Below are 16,175 nucleotides of genomic sequence, written 5' to 3' on the forward strand. Positions count from 1 at the left end.
GTGCACTTCTTAGACTAGATGTGTATTTATATCACATTTTATATATATATATGTATATAACAACCTTACTTAGAGTCTCTCAACTCTGATTAACAATATGAGTAGTTGACTTTGCTTGTACAGAGCCATTTCCGTCATATCATATTCCAACTGTTTGGCCGTGAACAGAAAACAGCTATGGGCACAATCTCCTGTAACAAAAGCACAGTAACCCCCTCTTGACATTTAGAACTGTTTTGGAGCAATGGCCAGCGTTACGGTTTGTATCATGTTTCCTGTGTGGCTTAAGTTGAAGAGCCACTGTGTCCAATCATAAAGAATGGATTTCAGCACCATCTGCCGAAGTGTAAGAATCATGTTTTAAACAAAACCCGATAAGACCAAGACATTGGCTTTGTTTTGAATAGCATATTGGCATACTACTAATATTATTTCTGCTGTAAATTGTGTACATATACTGTACAAAGTATGAAAATGTTCTGTATGCTTATAATCCGCAGAGGGCCCTAGAGTACTACATATGTAAAATATGTAGCACACAACTAGAGCACACTACGCTTGGTACTTTATTCCGAAATGTAATTTGCTCAACTTGCAAACCTTCCACTTGCTGTGTGATGAATGAACCAGAAGTAATATCTTCCTCAATATTTCATATATTTTTCTTGACTAATTATTGGATAAGACTGCCGATTTTTACAAGAAAATATATATACATTTGTTTGCGTTTCTGTATTGAATCATGAGTGAAGAAGGTTAATGTTGCTTTTGATTTATTTGTCACACTGCAAGGGTAAGGGAGTGTGTTGTATTATGGATACTGTATTCCATACAGTGTGCTCTGGTTGTATACGGCGCCATGGTGGTTAATCTGTACTTCATGTGTATAAAAAATATACATATTATGTAGCAGTACGGTAGTATACCATTCTAAATACACCAGTGGAGCTTTATATAAACAGAAGATTTGTACAAAATAAGATTTGTGTATACTTTATTCCACTATGTTCCTCAATCTCCTGAAGATACTTTTTTTTTTACTGGCAGTATCTCCTTTCTTCCACCCTCATGCCAGTGATTATCATTTTTGTGCCACAAACATGTTTTGATGTCTAAACATGTCAAATGCATAATGCTCATTCTAAATAGTTTGTGTGCATGTGAATGGACCATTTTCTCCTGCCTTTGTGCCTCTGTAACCTTGGGATACATTCAGCCCTATCAAAGCTGCCTGCTTTGGCTTCTGCAGTTGGCAGCCACTTCCAAAGAGCTACAGGAGCGTTAACATTTAACTCCCTCTCCCATTCAGCCTGGTAAAGGTGAGGCTCAGAACAGTGTCTACACTGGTTTTGACCTTGGGAGAAGATCTGAGTGTATTTTCTGCTTATAAAAGTGCCTTGGTGTGCAGATGCAGCAAGCAGAAAACAGATTAACCTCATTTGCCCGGCTTGAAATGGCTATCATTGATTGCTTGGTGTGGAACAGATGCTACTCTTTCATTTATTGTAACTCCATTTTTATAAGATGCTTCTGTGTAACTTCAAAGGAGACAATGGAAAACTTTTATACACACAGCACACACACACAACTTCACTTCTCATGATGTTAAACACCAATTCTGTCCTGATGTGTTCCGGGTTGTAGGTGTCTGCTGCTCGTGAAGAGGTGCCGGGTCGTCGTGGTTTCCCAGGTTACATGTACACTGATCTTGCTACAATCTATGAGCGTGCTGGAAGAGTGGAGGGCAGGAATGGATCAATCACCCAGATCCCTATTCTTACCATGCCTAATGATGGTACAAACACATACACATTTATTTAGCTTTCTTAATTAGACCATAGACCTATTTTTATTAAAGGGTTAGTTCATCCAAAAATGAAAATTCTTTCATTAATTACTCACCCTCATGTCGTTCCACACCCGTAAGACCTTCGTTCATCTTTGGAACACAAATTAAGATATTTTTGATAAAATCCGATGGTTCAGTGAGGCCATTGCCAGCAAGATAATTAAAAAACAAAATAGAAAACAAAATTATGACTTTATTCAACAATATCTAGTGATAGGCGATTTCGAAGCCTTACAATTTTTTTGTTTCGAATCAGTTGTTCGGGGCGTGTATCAAACTGCCAAAGTCACGCCCCCAAGTGGTGGACCATTGAAATTTCGAAACACTTATGACGTAACAAAGCCTGGTTTTCTGAAATCACGTGACTGGCAGTTTGATACACGCTCCGAACGACATGAGGGTGAGTGTTTAATGACAGAATTTTCATTTTTGGGTGAACTAACACTAACACTAATGCTGGGCAAACGATTAATTGCGATTAATTGCATCCATGTATATACTGTACATATATTTATATAATTTATATTATATATAAATATACATATTTTATATATAAATATAAAAAATTTTTTTCTATATACATAATTATACACAGCACACACACATATAATATGTAAACACAAACTTTTATTTTGAATGCGATCGCGATTAATCGTTTGGCCAGCATTAATTTTTATATAACATTAATTAATAAACTATAATTTACTATTAACTTCAGCATGCAACTATATTTGAGCTATGAAATGTTTAAAAGTGTGCTATTACTTTTCTATGAAGTCAAAGTTAGAATTCAGTTTTTATTATATTTAGTCTATTGCTTTAGCTATTTAGTTTAGTTTTATTTATTTAGTTATTTTAGTTATTTAAATATATTAATCATTTGTTGTTGTTTTTTTTTTAGTTGGTTCATTGGTTATTTAGTTGATTTATTTAAAATTTTTCCCCAAATGAGGATGTTCCCAATGTTCCATAAGAGAGGTTTTGTGATCCCTTTTTTTTTTTTTTTTGTCTCCTATTGCCAGATACAATCCCACATTCTTGCACACTTGATTCCCAGATAAAATGTTTGCGTTTTTATATTTTTCATTAGTTTTTTTTAATGGTGCAGTTGTCTTTTTGCGGTTCTAAAACTTGCCATAATCAGGCTGATTGTGTTAGTTAGTGAAATAAAATGTGCTTTATTTTGTGTTCTGGCCGGACACAGCAACTGCACCCAGTAACTAGCACTCTTGATGGCTTTGGTTACTATAGAAACATCCTTGTGAAGGACCCGTGTGTGTTTCTGAATGGGTGTTCCACATTACAGCAGCACCAGGAAACCTCCATCTTTCTTTTTTCCTCACTTTCTTTGCCCTTCTATCTCAGGCATCACAATATTAATGCACCATTTAATATCTTCAGATGCTGCAAATGAAATGATTTTTAAAAATGAGTAACAAATAATAAATATCATAATTTATTACTAGAATAAGCAATAATTCTGACTGAATAATAATAATAATAATAATATTAATAATAAAAAAAAGATAAATGCTCAAATCCGCTAATTTCTCATTTTCTCCGTTTCACACAGATATCACCCATCCGATCCCTGATTTGACTGGATACATCACAGAGGGACAGGTGTATGTAGACAGACAACTGCATAACAGACAGGTGAGAAGTTTTGCCAGTCATAATAAACAGCTGAAAAGCTGTGATTAGAAAATAGATAAGAGTGGTACATAATCCTCTGCAAAAGTACAGAAGGACCCATTAATATGTTTCTTACACATGAATTTATTATTACTAATATTCAATACGTCACCTTTTTGATCTTCATTTTTGAAGTTGGCATACAGTTCCTTCGAAATTCTTTGTTCTTTAGTTAATGTATTTATTTTTAGTTATATATATTATATATATATTTTTAGTTATATGTATAGTTATATATTTTAAATTTTTCCAAATTAGGACGTTCCCTAATGTTCCTAAGGTAAGGTTTTTCTAGATTTAGGTCACTTCTGAGGATAATTTTGTCTCCAAACTATACAGAAGTACATTCACACATTCTTGAACCCTTGATTGCCAGATGAATGTATATTTCTTCAAAACTGTACTCTCTGGTGTTCTTTTTTTTCCACTTAAAGATCTATCCTCCCATCAACGTACTGCCATCTCTGTCTCGATTGATGAAATCCGCTATCGGAGAGGGGATGACCCGCAAAGATCATGCTGATGTCTCTAACCAGCTGGTAAAGAAGTTGAATGTTCATACAACAGAATTCCATTTAGTATGATTTTTTTTTTTTTTTCTTTTTTCCCAGGCTAATACTTGCTGTGTTTCTCTGTCAATTCCACAGTATGCATGTTATGCCATTGGTAAAGATGTTCAGGCCATGAAGGCTGTGGTGGGTGAGGAGGCTTTGACCTCAGATGACCTGCTGTACCTGGAGTTCTTGCAGAAGTTTGAAAAGAATTTCATTGCTCAAGGTACAAACCCCTAATGTGCGGTTCTCAATACTGCATAGGCCCATTCACTCTAGATAGGTCTGAATTAAGCATGAATGTTTAAACTGACACTTTAAAGGTGTTGTAAGTGATATTTCAAAAACGCTGTTGGACATTGGTGATATCTGAAATCAACCCAAACAAACCCACCCCTCTCTTCATTGCTCCGGCTCCAAAGCTCACCCTCCAATCCTAACCACCCTGCTCCGAGTCGGTCTCGAACCCCGATCACTGCTGGCAGGCGAGGCGAGTGCAGTGACAATGACGCCAAACACTGCATTCTCTAGCGGTAATCAGTACGCAGTGGTTTACCTGCTCAACTCTCACTATCTGGCCACTGTTACACACGCAGTGCGAGAGTGGATGTCTGACACGCAACAAAACAAAATAATGCTTCACGAAAAGTAAAGTGCAGATGATGAAAGAATGACAAGGAAGCACAAAAAGTTTAAAGTACAGTACACAAGAGTAAATGCAAACAAGTGTTCGTTGTTAGTCGCCAACAGCACAGCAGCTCCAGACAATCAATGACACTCAAACCCAGTGTTACTCACGTGTGAAGCGGAATCAAAGCAGCCTCCGCGTCTGTTTTCAGGCCTTCCCGCTTAGCGCTCTCCAGCCCTGGAAAACTTTTCTAATATTAACGCTGGTCCTAAAGTGCTTGCCCAGTCATAAACCTTCATTCCAGTGATATTCTTTTGAGCTCTTTTGTATTGTGTCTCATCTCCCTCTTGCTCGTTCTGTCTCCTCGACTGTCATACGCCCCCTAATGCTGATTGGCTTACACGTTTGTTGTTGGTGTCGGGCCGACTAACTTCCAAACAGTGTTTTTGAAATATGGCTTATCCCACCTTTTAACCAGGTTTTAAGGGAGCAGTTGTACTGTTTTTCATGTCTGCACTAGAAAGGAAAGTTTGGGAAGACCCAATTAATTCAGTCTTTCCCTGGTAAATGGAACTTTTGCTTTATTTCAAGGAGAGTTTACCACACTAGAGCAGTTTTATAGAATTTTTTCAGATCCCAAGGTTCTGCCGACTGTGTGTGTGTGTGTGCATGTGCGTTCACTATTATTCTGTATTGGAAACCACTAGACAGCATTTCAGCCATTGCTCTTGCTCTGCCGCAAAGCACTTTGACCTCAGTGAATGTTCTTCTTAGTGCTGCTGCTTTTCAATGTGTCTTCAGTGCAAGGCCCTCTGTCTCCATCAAATCCTCCACTCAAAAAGAAGTATATACATCTTTAATATTGATCGCAGCCCTATTTTTGGGATGAAATCTCTCGGCTTCCTTTGTGTCTGTCACACAGTCGCTGTGTCATTACCGCCATTGGTAGAAAAGGACATTGTCTAATGTCTGTTCCTCAGACACATAAGGGACTCCAACACTCTCAGTTATTGCTTCTATTTACAGAGAACAAAACATGCATTAACTCATCTTCCCATCGGTTTTGTAGAACAATACAGTGTTACATCACTGTTCTGTTTAACTGTAATACACCATTAAAGATGCTATGTGTCAGTCAGTGGTTTTGATAGGATATTTCTTTCAAACACTGTGAAGCCAAATACAAGGCTATAAAGTTTCTTAAAGAACATTTCATTCTATTGTATTTGCTATATAATATGATGCATAATAGAAGCTTGAGTGTTATGTCATGTGATTTAGATAAGGTTATGAGCCATGTGTCCATTTCTCTAGGTCCCTATGACAACAGAACTGTGTTCGAGACGCTGGACATTGGTTGGCAGCTGCTCCGAATCTTCCCCAAAGAAATGCTGAAGAGAATTCCTCAGAGCACACTGGCCGAGTTCTACCCGAGAGAGTCCACTGCCCGTCACTGAGCCTCCTAAGACCACTACACCTTCTGGAGGCATGGGCTAAAGGTCACCATGACCTGTCTCACAAAAAAAAAAAAAAATCTCATCCCTTGTGTCCACCCTTACTCTGACAAGTGATGTTTAGGATTACAGGGCATAACTCTGGGATAATACACATTTAACATGCATAAAATTGTTTCAAAAACATGTATGTTATCGTCATGTGTTATGACCCCCAGAGATTATTCCAGTGTCCCCCAATTGATGTGTTATACATGTTTGTGTGTACTGTATCATGTGGATAGGATGAGTAATTGTGCTTTGCTTTTGTTTCACCGTTTTGTTTTGGAGATACATACTGTCCTGTAGTTCATTTCTTCTTCTTTTTTTTTCTTTTTTTTGAGTTATTTCACTGTCTGCAGCCTAAAGAGAACATTAAAAACATTTGCGCTCAAAGGGAAATATTCAGGGCTCACTCGCACATTTGTGTGCTTGCTCACATCCTCCATTCATCACTGTGACAAGTGCACAAATAATGTTTCCAAACATTCCAATGTAAGTAATGAGAACATTTAATTTACAAATTAATTTAAGGCCCTTCCCTTGAAAATATTTGCTTTTATTTATTTTAATATCCAAAAAACAAATTCAAATGAATACTTGCACACCAAAGTTTCTGTTCTGCTGATAGACAGGTAATTGTAGGTGTTAAATGATCATAGAGTGTGTGTGCTTGTCACTGTCAGCTGTTATTTCCCTTTTAGAGGAGAATGGAGGATGTTTACAGCAACTGTTCTTTGAAATATGTTCTGCAATGTAAGACTGATTAAACATTCCCCTTTTGCTTTGTATGTGTAAACGTGTTTTACCTGTTTTGTTTGCTGTTTAAACCTGTCAAACCTCTCAGATAAATTAAATTATATTGTTATATCATGATTGGCTGACTACTTAATTTTTTTTTTTTTTTTTTTTTTTTTTTTCCCATTAATAACAGTGATGTTATTTTGTGTGGTGGGACTGTCTACCAAGATAACAGTTTTCACATCAATATCATAGTTCCTTAAGTTATTGGGTGCTTCTTTAACTTTAGGCAATTCTTTGCCCCAGGGGCTGATTTTATTGAAAGTAAAAGATGTCATATTTAAGGTAAAATTATAATTTGTTTTGCTGTTCTTTTAATGCTTTTTTATGTAGAGATCTTATTGTAAGATAAGGAAGACAGAAAATTCAAGGTAAATATCAGTTTTGAACTATTGTTTTTTTAACGTGTTTGTCATTTCCATTTTAGATATAATTTTGTGATATTGAGCAGAAAGTGAAAATATTATTTAATTACGTGTTTTAGCATATATAAAATGCTGATGGGTTTTATTTTTTACACCATAATGTTTATACATCATTTCCACCACCATCATTATATATATATATATATATATATTATATCACATATTATATAATATACTACCAATGTGGACTATTTACAGTAAATTAACTTATGAGAGTTAGAAACGCGATGTTTTTAAGTTTACTAAGGCCATAGTTGAAGAAACACTACCGTAAAATTGTAAGTAACGTTAATGACATTTTGCTGATACCATGTTACCGGTTTTTACTGTATTAGGCATAATTATAGCGTTCGAGTGAAAACTATCGTTAACACGGTGCCTTTTTACTTTAACGGAGCGCGCGAGTGATAGTAGGTGTGTCCAGGTAACGTTACCATTTCCTGTATCGTAAGCGCTGTGCTTAATCGAAGTTTTGAATCAGTAACCACAGGAACTCTCAATGGCATCAACGAGAAAGCAAAAAGAAGTGAAAATGAATTCAGAACTGTCCAACCAAGGTAAGGGTGACGGCGTTAAATGCATGAATAGTGCGGGTATTTCGGTGTATAGGAACTAGGTTGATGTAACTGTCTGTAACAGTCTACACACAGGTAGTATAATAACAGGCCTACGATTTTTTTTCTTGTTATAACACTCATCTCGATGTCGACTTGATTTTATTCTTATTCCCAGAAAGAAAAATCCGTAATAGTTCTTGTAGAAGTCTGGAAAACAATCTTGAATATTTACCAACCAACATATTCTGAAGTAGAACAAAGATTGTATCGCATTCTCTGCCAGTGTAGTGTTAAACCTATCTGCAGGCAGAGGAAAATACCACAAAGCCTTATAATTCTATAAACTCTTTTGCTTTGAGAGGCTTGTTTGGACATGCACAAACATTTCTGGTGAACATCCTGGGATGTCTTTTGTTTTTCATGTAGCCTATGCAATGGCAGTCTGCCTTAAAAGACAGTTATCTTTTTTAAGTTTACTCATGTCATCCCATTTTTCCCAGCTAGGCGAGCAGGATATTTTACTCATTGGATACCCAAATAAAATAAATGAGATAAATGCGAATGGTATATGTATATGCTTTATCTTTGGTCACAAATTGTAACCGGTGATAAACTGATTGCTCAGTTTATCAATAAAACAAGAGATACATTTGGGGGAAAATTGTGATTGATAAACCAAGAATAAATGTATATATGTTTCTATTTTGTTCTTTGTAATGTAGTAATACCTACTGTAGAAATCTACCATTTTAATGTGTATTAAACAGTTACATTACTTATTCAGAATGGGGCTTTGGTTTCCCAGTGGACACAGATATGACCACTGACATGTTTACATATATTTTGATCATGATTTATGACATATTTGATTTATATATTGGCCCTTTTGAATGTTAATATGTTAGTTGTGTCTGTATTATGACATGTTTTTTGAAGCTTTGATGCAGACATCATCTCTGAATTCTCTAGTCATATGACCATGTAAAACTGCACGAATTTAAGACAGGCTGCACTTTCATTCAGCTGTGTAAAATACATAAATTCTTTTTGAACCCACAAATGTTACTGTTATGATTACATGAGTAAATGTTCCTGACTGCTGTATAATTTCCCTCTAGAATTAGGTTAGTAAACAACTCTCTGAAAGACATCTTTCAGGCAGGATTTGCTTTCTATCCTTTTGCTCAAAGCGCCCTGCAGACCTCATAAATAGAGGCAGAGAACATTAGGATTATTCACATTATTCTGCTGTGCTCTGAAACTTTACAAAATTAAACTGAAGAGACTCTGTGCTATGATCTTTTCCATGATTGTCTGTCTCACTGTGACATTAATAACCCAGACACAGTGTGGTTTGTAAACCCTTTACAGATCATGGCTTCTAAAATTAGATGCATATTCAGTAGAGCTGATGCTGATTCATACTACAGGCGGCATGTAGACAGATATGAGTGGAACTGTCATCGTCTTGACCAGCAAATGTGTTTCTCATCCATGAGGAGAATTTCCTCTATTTGTAATTATATATTTTTGCAACATTAAAAATACTTATGTGTAAATTAGCGCTTGTTTCCATGAGCGATCCTCATGCTGGAAATGAGTTGTGGGTTGTCGTAAAAGTTTCCTCTTGAGTTTGATCTCTCTTATGTATTGCATTAACTGCGTAGTTCTTGGGAAGTTGTGAGATATGTTTAACTGGCGGCCTTGTATTTCTGCAGTACTTCTCCAGTATGAAAGCCTCCAAAGAGAACATGAGAAAATCAAAAAGGAGGTAAGACGTTTGTTGTCATGTTGTCCTTTCTTTCAAAAATGTATTTTGTTCTTTGCAAAGACCACATCTGTGTGTGGTCTTAAAAGGATAGTTCACACAAATCTAAAAGAAAATATTTTGAAAATAGTTTAAATAGTTTTTAGCTTTATAAATATATATAAATAGTTTATAGTTTTATCTTTACATATTTTTAAGCAGTTTCTGTTCATACAGTGAACTTTCAGTTCATCAAATAATCCTGAAAACTATGACCGTTTCCATGAAAATATTAAATAGCACAGCTGTGGTAATAATAATAAATGTTTCTTGAGAAGCAAATATTACAATGATTTCCAAAGGATCATGTGACACTGAAGACGGGAGTAATGATGCTGAAAATTAGCTTTGCCATCACAGGAATAAATTACTTTTAAAAGATATATAAAAATAGAAATCCATTATTTTAAATTGTAATAATATTTTATGATATTTACTGTGTTTTTGACCAAATAAGTGCAGCCTTGGTGAGTATAAGAGACTTCTTTCAAAACAAAAACAAAATTACAGACCTCAAACTTCTAAATGGTTGCATACATTAAGTTGAGTAAATGATGACAGAATTTTCACTTTTGGGTGATCTATACATTTAAAATTATATTTTCAGAGCTTTTGATTTTAATAAATTAAATGCAGATGTTCTTTTAAATAAAAAATCTGTTCTATCAGTGCATTATACAGTGCTCAGCATAAATGAGTACACCCCCTTTGAAAAGTAACGTTTTGAACAATATCTCAATGAACACAAAAACAATTTCCAAAATGTTGACGAGACTAAGTTTAATATAACATCTGTTTAACTTATAACATGAAAGTAAGGATAATAATATAACTTAGATTACACCCCACAACAAAAACTACTACATCTAGTACTTTGTATGGCCTCCATGATTTTTAATGACAGCACCAAGTCTTCTAGGCATGGAATGAACAAGTTGGCGACATTTTGCAACATCTATCTTTTTCCATTCTTCAAGAATGACCTCTTTTAGAGACTGGATGCTGAATGGAGAGTGATGCTCAACTTGTCTCTTCAGAATTCCCCATAGGTGTTCGATTGGGTTCAGATCAGGAGCCACTGAATCACTTTCACCCTGTTCTTCTTCAGAAAGCCAACAGTGGCCTTAGATGTGTGTTTAGGATCATTGTCATGTTGGAAAAGTGCACGACGACCAAGGGCACGGAGTGATGGTAGCATCTTCTCTTTCAGTATTGAGCAGTACATCTGTGAATTCATGATGCCATCAATGAAATGCAGCTCCCCGACACCAGCAGCACTCATGCAGCCCCACATAAGGACACTGACACCACCATGTTTAACTGTAGGCACCGTGCATTTTTCTTTGTATTCCTCACCTTTACGACGCCATACAGTTTTGAAGCCATCAGTTCCAAAAACATTTATCTTGGTCTCATCACTCCAGAGTATAGAGTCCCAGTAGTCTTCATCTTTGTCAGCATGGGCCCTGGCAAACTCTAGGTGGGCTTTTTTGTGCCTGGGCTTTAGGAGAGGCTTCTTTCGTGGATGGCACCCATGCATGCCATTCCTCTGCAGTGTATGCCGTATTGTGTCATAGGAAATAGTCACCCCAGTTTGGCTTTCTACTTCTTTAGATAACTGCAGTGAACTTGCATGCCGATTTTCTTCAACACTTCTCATCAGAAGACGCTCCTGTCAAGATGTTAACTTCCCTGGACGTCTGGAGATGGTTGCAGTTCCATCTTTTTAAAATTTTTGTACCACTTTTGCTACAGTATTCTGACTGATAAGTAAAGCTTTGCTGATCTTCTTGTAGCCTTCACCTTTCTGGTGTAAAGAAATTATTTTCTTTCTCAGGTCTTGTTACATTTCTCCATGTGGTGCCATTGCTGACAGCATGAAATGGGAAGAGGTTTTAACACCCTTTTATAGTCAGCTGAAAGCTGGACACCTGTGTAATAAATAATTAGACTCACCTGTGGTTGAATTCTTGTTAAATTAGACATTTGTAGTCTAAAATTTAGCTTTGCTCCAGAGACTTTCAGTGGGGTGCACTCTTTTTTGCATCACCCTAATTTGAGTAAAACTGAAAATTTTGTTCTCTAAGTTATATTATTAACCTTACTTTCATGTTATAATTTAAACAGATGTTATATAAAACTTAGTCTTGTCAACATTTTGGAAATTGTTTTAGTGTTCATTGAGATATTGTTTAAAATGTTACTTTTCAAAGGGGGTGAACTCATTTACGCTGAGCACTGTATACTCTGGCCACTGAACCAAATGTATTATATATTTTTTAATGATATAAATTTTTTTTTTGATTTTGTTTCAGTGTAAAAAAATGCAAGAGGAGAGAGATGAGGCCTTACGGAAGCTGAAAGAATTTGAACAAGGTTGGTTTTAAATATCTTAGATTTATCTCATTCACTTCTCAAATTCACTTAATGTCCATCCAATCACATTCTTCTGTGTAGTACATTAAAACAATAGTATGTTGTAAATCACGTTGATTTATAAATGCTGCTTCAATTTCTGTGGGAAATACTGGCTGTGTGCTTTGCTCTTTTGGACTTTGATCCCAGAATCTTGCAACAACTAGGACACTGTTCCATAGACACACCTAGTTGTTCCGTAATCATTATTTCCTCTAAATCAAAGCAACTGGAGTAGTTGTCCAAATAATAGGCATAATCCTACTAAAATTCCTTCTGTGAATAAAAAGTATGTATTCGAGTTTATATTGACTCTGCTTAAGTGGGTATGTATTGCTGGTTAGAATGTTTTGATGAAAGCATTAGGTGCCAAATTCACATCTAAGATATTCCTTTTGCAGACATGAGTGGAGCTATTGATCGTTTTACTCTTATAGTCTGAAGTTTGGGGTTCATAATAGGGATGCTCCGACCAATTGGCCGCATATTGGTATCAGCCAATAATCACAGACTCGATCGGTAGTCACTAAATTTGGCCGATCTCACGAACCAATTGCAATTTGATGAGATAAAACCGTATAAAGTTGCCGTCTGATGTGCATGTATATAGCATACAGATGAGGCTTTTGCACCACATTCTGCTTTGTAACTCCGTGAAACATTAGTAAACTATAGTAAATACACACACAAAAAGACACACACAACATAACATGATGCGTAGATCTTGAGAAAATCCTCACGGAGTGACATGACATGCTGCTTGACTAAAGCTTTAGGACTTCCGGGATCCGATCGCATGGCAATTGTGATGCAGTGTTTTTCAACGTCATTTGAAGGTTTATTCAGTGGAAACTGGATCTCAGGTATGGTGGGTAGTGATGATGTGTTGAGACTAGGGCTGTCACTAACGATTATTTTGGTATTCGAGTAATCGATCGATCATTTTGGCGATTAATCGAGTAATCGATTTCAGTCATATGTAATCAGTAATCATATGGTATAGAACAACACTGTTTAAATACATAATATACATAAAATTAACAATCAACTTATGTACATTATGTATTATAACAAATGCCTGCATAGGGCACCAATGACCTGGTGTTGTTACACTTTACAGCAGATCATATCCTTGTTTAATATTGGCCAAACTACATTTAAATAAAATGTTTACTTAATCTTTAATACTGGCTGAAATCACAATGAACAGTTTGCATATTAAGAAACATATTAATGTATTCTAATGTGTTGGTGTAGGTTTATAATTGATTTGCCTTACAAATCTGATGAAGTGGTGCACATTGCATTCCCAGATGAACATTATAAGCAACCCAAACTTACATCATATGCAGAGATGGGATTTGAGACTTGCTCCACACTTGTAAATGATAACATGTGGAGCAGCATTCACTGTGAACGAAGCCGCTCTGAGGCGCACGTAACCTACAGTATACGCATGTAAATAAATAATTAAATTATATATTAAACCCACAGGGCATATATTTATATTTCACTGAATTGCAGCCTTTGTGTCTTAACAATAGTACTATTGCTACTGTATGGTTTTTAAATAACATTTTAAACAATTAAATTACATTTCAAATATTTTCACACTAGTGTTAGTTCAAGTGTTCGTTCTTAAAAAAAGTTTGGTTTTAGTTAGTTATTTGATGCTACAAAAACAGGGATGAGACATCATCATTGACAGCTGAGATTGACAGCTGCACTGAGTGAAGTAGTCACTGAGGCGCCAATGGACTTTTTTCTGGATCTTCGCGATGTGATTTGAGCTTTAACTTTAATTTCTACATTTCCATAACTGTTTATTTCACACTGACATAATGAGTTGTTCTGAGTTTGAGCGGGACATTGATATCGCGGCTCTACTTCATGCTCACTACTGCGCAGACTCGGGCTCCAAGTTCACTACCCGCGGACTCGAGACTCAAGATGTCAGCGCCATATTGGCACACTGGAGGCTTCAGTTACTACAATGGAAGAGAGTGAAGGTGCTTTTTTTACAGTCTATGGACGAGACCAATCGGACACTGGAGCATGCTTGGATTGGATTGATTGCTCAGATTGACAGGTCTTGATTGACCATGCGTTAGGGATGCTCCGTTTGGCTGATCTAAATCGCACATCTTTATTTAGATCGGTATTGGCCGATCATGATGACAAGAAATCGGTAGTCAGTATCGGCAGCAAAAATCCTGATCAGAGCATTCCTAGTTGATATCAATCACACACACCTGAGTGAGGGGGAATGCGACAGGTTTCAGTCTCAAATGGGTTTTTTCACGGTCCCTCCCTCGCCAAATCGCCACACTTCACTTCTCTCGCATGTCTGCACAAATGTCACCTTCTTTTTCTTCTCCAGGGAAACATGGAATTCAAACACGTGAATTAAAAGGCGAAATTTTAAAAAGCACAACAAATGGCCGCCGGTGTTGGGGAGGAGAGAAAAAATCCATTACATTCTCATTTTAATGCATGAAATAGGTCATTATTTGATAGAGAAGAGCGTGTGTTTTTGTGAATAATCTTGGCCTTTGCTCATGTTTCCTCCGCCATAAACACGTATTGTGTATGACTTCCACTTAAATAGTGGCTGCAGCTTCTAGCAGAGCAGCTGCATATTAGGAGCTATTACGTGATTTCATAGCTCTCGGAAAATTGCTTCTATTCAGTGCAAAGCGGACCGAGGGGGAGGCTGGCTAGGTGGGGGGGAGATGGTGAGTGAGCGAGCGAGCAAGGAAAAAGCCCCCAACACACAATCATGTCTTTTCAATTGGAGATGGCAAGGTTGATGACAACATGACCATTGTGTTCTAATGATAAGACCACAAAGGCATCTGCCCCCTCATCAAGCTCGGTGCTGTAGAAACAGCATCAGAGACTCTAATTCACTTCTCCAACACGCAGGCCCGATAGCATTATACTCGGCGTCCTCGTGCACGTAATCACTGTCTGTCTCAGAGAAGACGCGTGCACGAGGAACGGCACGAGAAGAAAGAGATTTGAAGATGTAACGTTGATGGGGAGGCCAAAACTTACAATTAAAGCTGCCAAGCCTGACGTGTGAAGTCCCCCCCCCCCCCCCCCCCCCCCCCCCCGTCCCCCTCCTGCTCTGCAACTGCCTCACACTTAGCCTGGTTTATGTGTAGAAGCTATTACAATTAACCTGTCACTTAGTGCTAGTACTACCAGTGAGAGAGAAAGATGAAAGATGGGGTGGAGGGAGACCAACTGGCAGCTAAGTACTCTTTAATGAGTGACAGGGAAAGGCTTACAGCGGGAACTTGGATATCGCAGACACAGGCGTTCATCAAGTTTTAATTAGGTGTCATTGGGAGGCAGCCGCTGGCCGTGATGGTGCTAATTCCTGTTTTTGCCTCTCAACCACAATGTGTAATTAGTTAAGAGGCTGTGAGCTGGTCCGTGGCCAGTCTCTGGTGATTACGGACACAAATAAGGTAAGAGCTCCAGGCGTTAAGAGTGTCTGCCTCCTCCGTCTCCCCATCTTCCGCCTCTTTAGAAGTTGATAGATTGCGGCTGCTCGTCATTTTGAAAGTTTCCTTTCAATCCGTCTTGTTTTGGGACTCTTTTTGTGCACGAGAGACAAATCTTGAGCATTTACAAATATTTTCAAAAGGAGAGAATCTTTAGAGACCTGTGGACCTTTGAAGGTTCTTGCATTTGCTGATGAAAGCAAAGACATACCACGGATAACTCGATTAATCCAAACAATAAGCTCGGCTAGACTGGCCTGTGTTGGTCTCAGTCTCCTGTCCCTATAGGATCATTATGAAGGGCAGCACTGAGCTGACTTTAACAGATCTATACAGCAGACAACTATTGTATGAAGGTCAAGTGAGGTGATTCAACAGAAAAGAGGGTCTGAAAGACGTTACTAAATAAGATGGACATGAACATTTTTCAGCATAAGGTTAT

The 16,175-nt window shown here is 37.3% G+C and overlaps 2 protein-coding genes across 6 annotated transcripts in view; both read left to right on the top strand.

The window, feature by feature from the left end:
* atp6v1ba (ATPase, H+ transporting, lysosomal, V1 subunit B, member a) overlaps positions 1-7,092 on the top strand; it is a 28,858-nt gene extending 21,766 nt beyond the window's left edge. The window contains exons 10-14 of the mRNA XM_051867550.1: positions 1,645-1,795; positions 3,423-3,505; positions 3,979-4,083; positions 4,192-4,321; positions 6,038-7,092. Of these exons, the coding sequence (XP_051723510.1) occupies positions 1,645-1,795; positions 3,423-3,505; positions 3,979-4,083; positions 4,192-4,321; positions 6,038-6,180 (612 nt within the window). The 3' untranslated portion in view covers positions 6,181-7,092. The remainder of the gene's footprint in view (positions 1-1,644; positions 1,796-3,422; positions 3,506-3,978; positions 4,084-4,191; positions 4,322-6,037) is intronic.
* Positions 7,093-7,626: 534 nt separating this feature from the next.
* Positions 7,627-16,175, top strand: part of shtn1 (shootin 1) — a 34,369-nt gene continuing 25,820 nt past the window's right edge. For 2 of the 5 annotated variants that reach the window (XR_007925844.1, XM_051867544.1), the window contains exons 1-3: positions 7,628-7,999; positions 9,718-9,770; positions 12,122-12,182. Coding sequence is in view for 4 of the 5 variants with exons in the window: in XM_051867544.1 (XP_051723504.1) it covers positions 7,942-7,999; positions 9,718-9,770; positions 12,122-12,182 (172 nt within the window). In the remaining variant the exon portion in view is untranslated. Of the gene's footprint in view, positions 8,000-9,473; positions 9,516-9,717; positions 9,771-12,121; positions 12,183-16,175 lie in introns of those variants that run through there. The other 3 variants (XM_051867545.1, XM_051867547.1, XM_051867546.1) reach the window with 3 other exon arrangements.

The sequence above is a fragment of the Ctenopharyngodon idella genome, chromosome 17, assembly GCF_019924925.1.
Source record: "Ctenopharyngodon idella isolate HZGC_01 chromosome 17, HZGC01, whole genome shotgun sequence".
Lineage (NCBI taxonomy): Eukaryota > Metazoa > Chordata > Actinopteri > Cypriniformes > Xenocyprididae > Ctenopharyngodon > Ctenopharyngodon idella.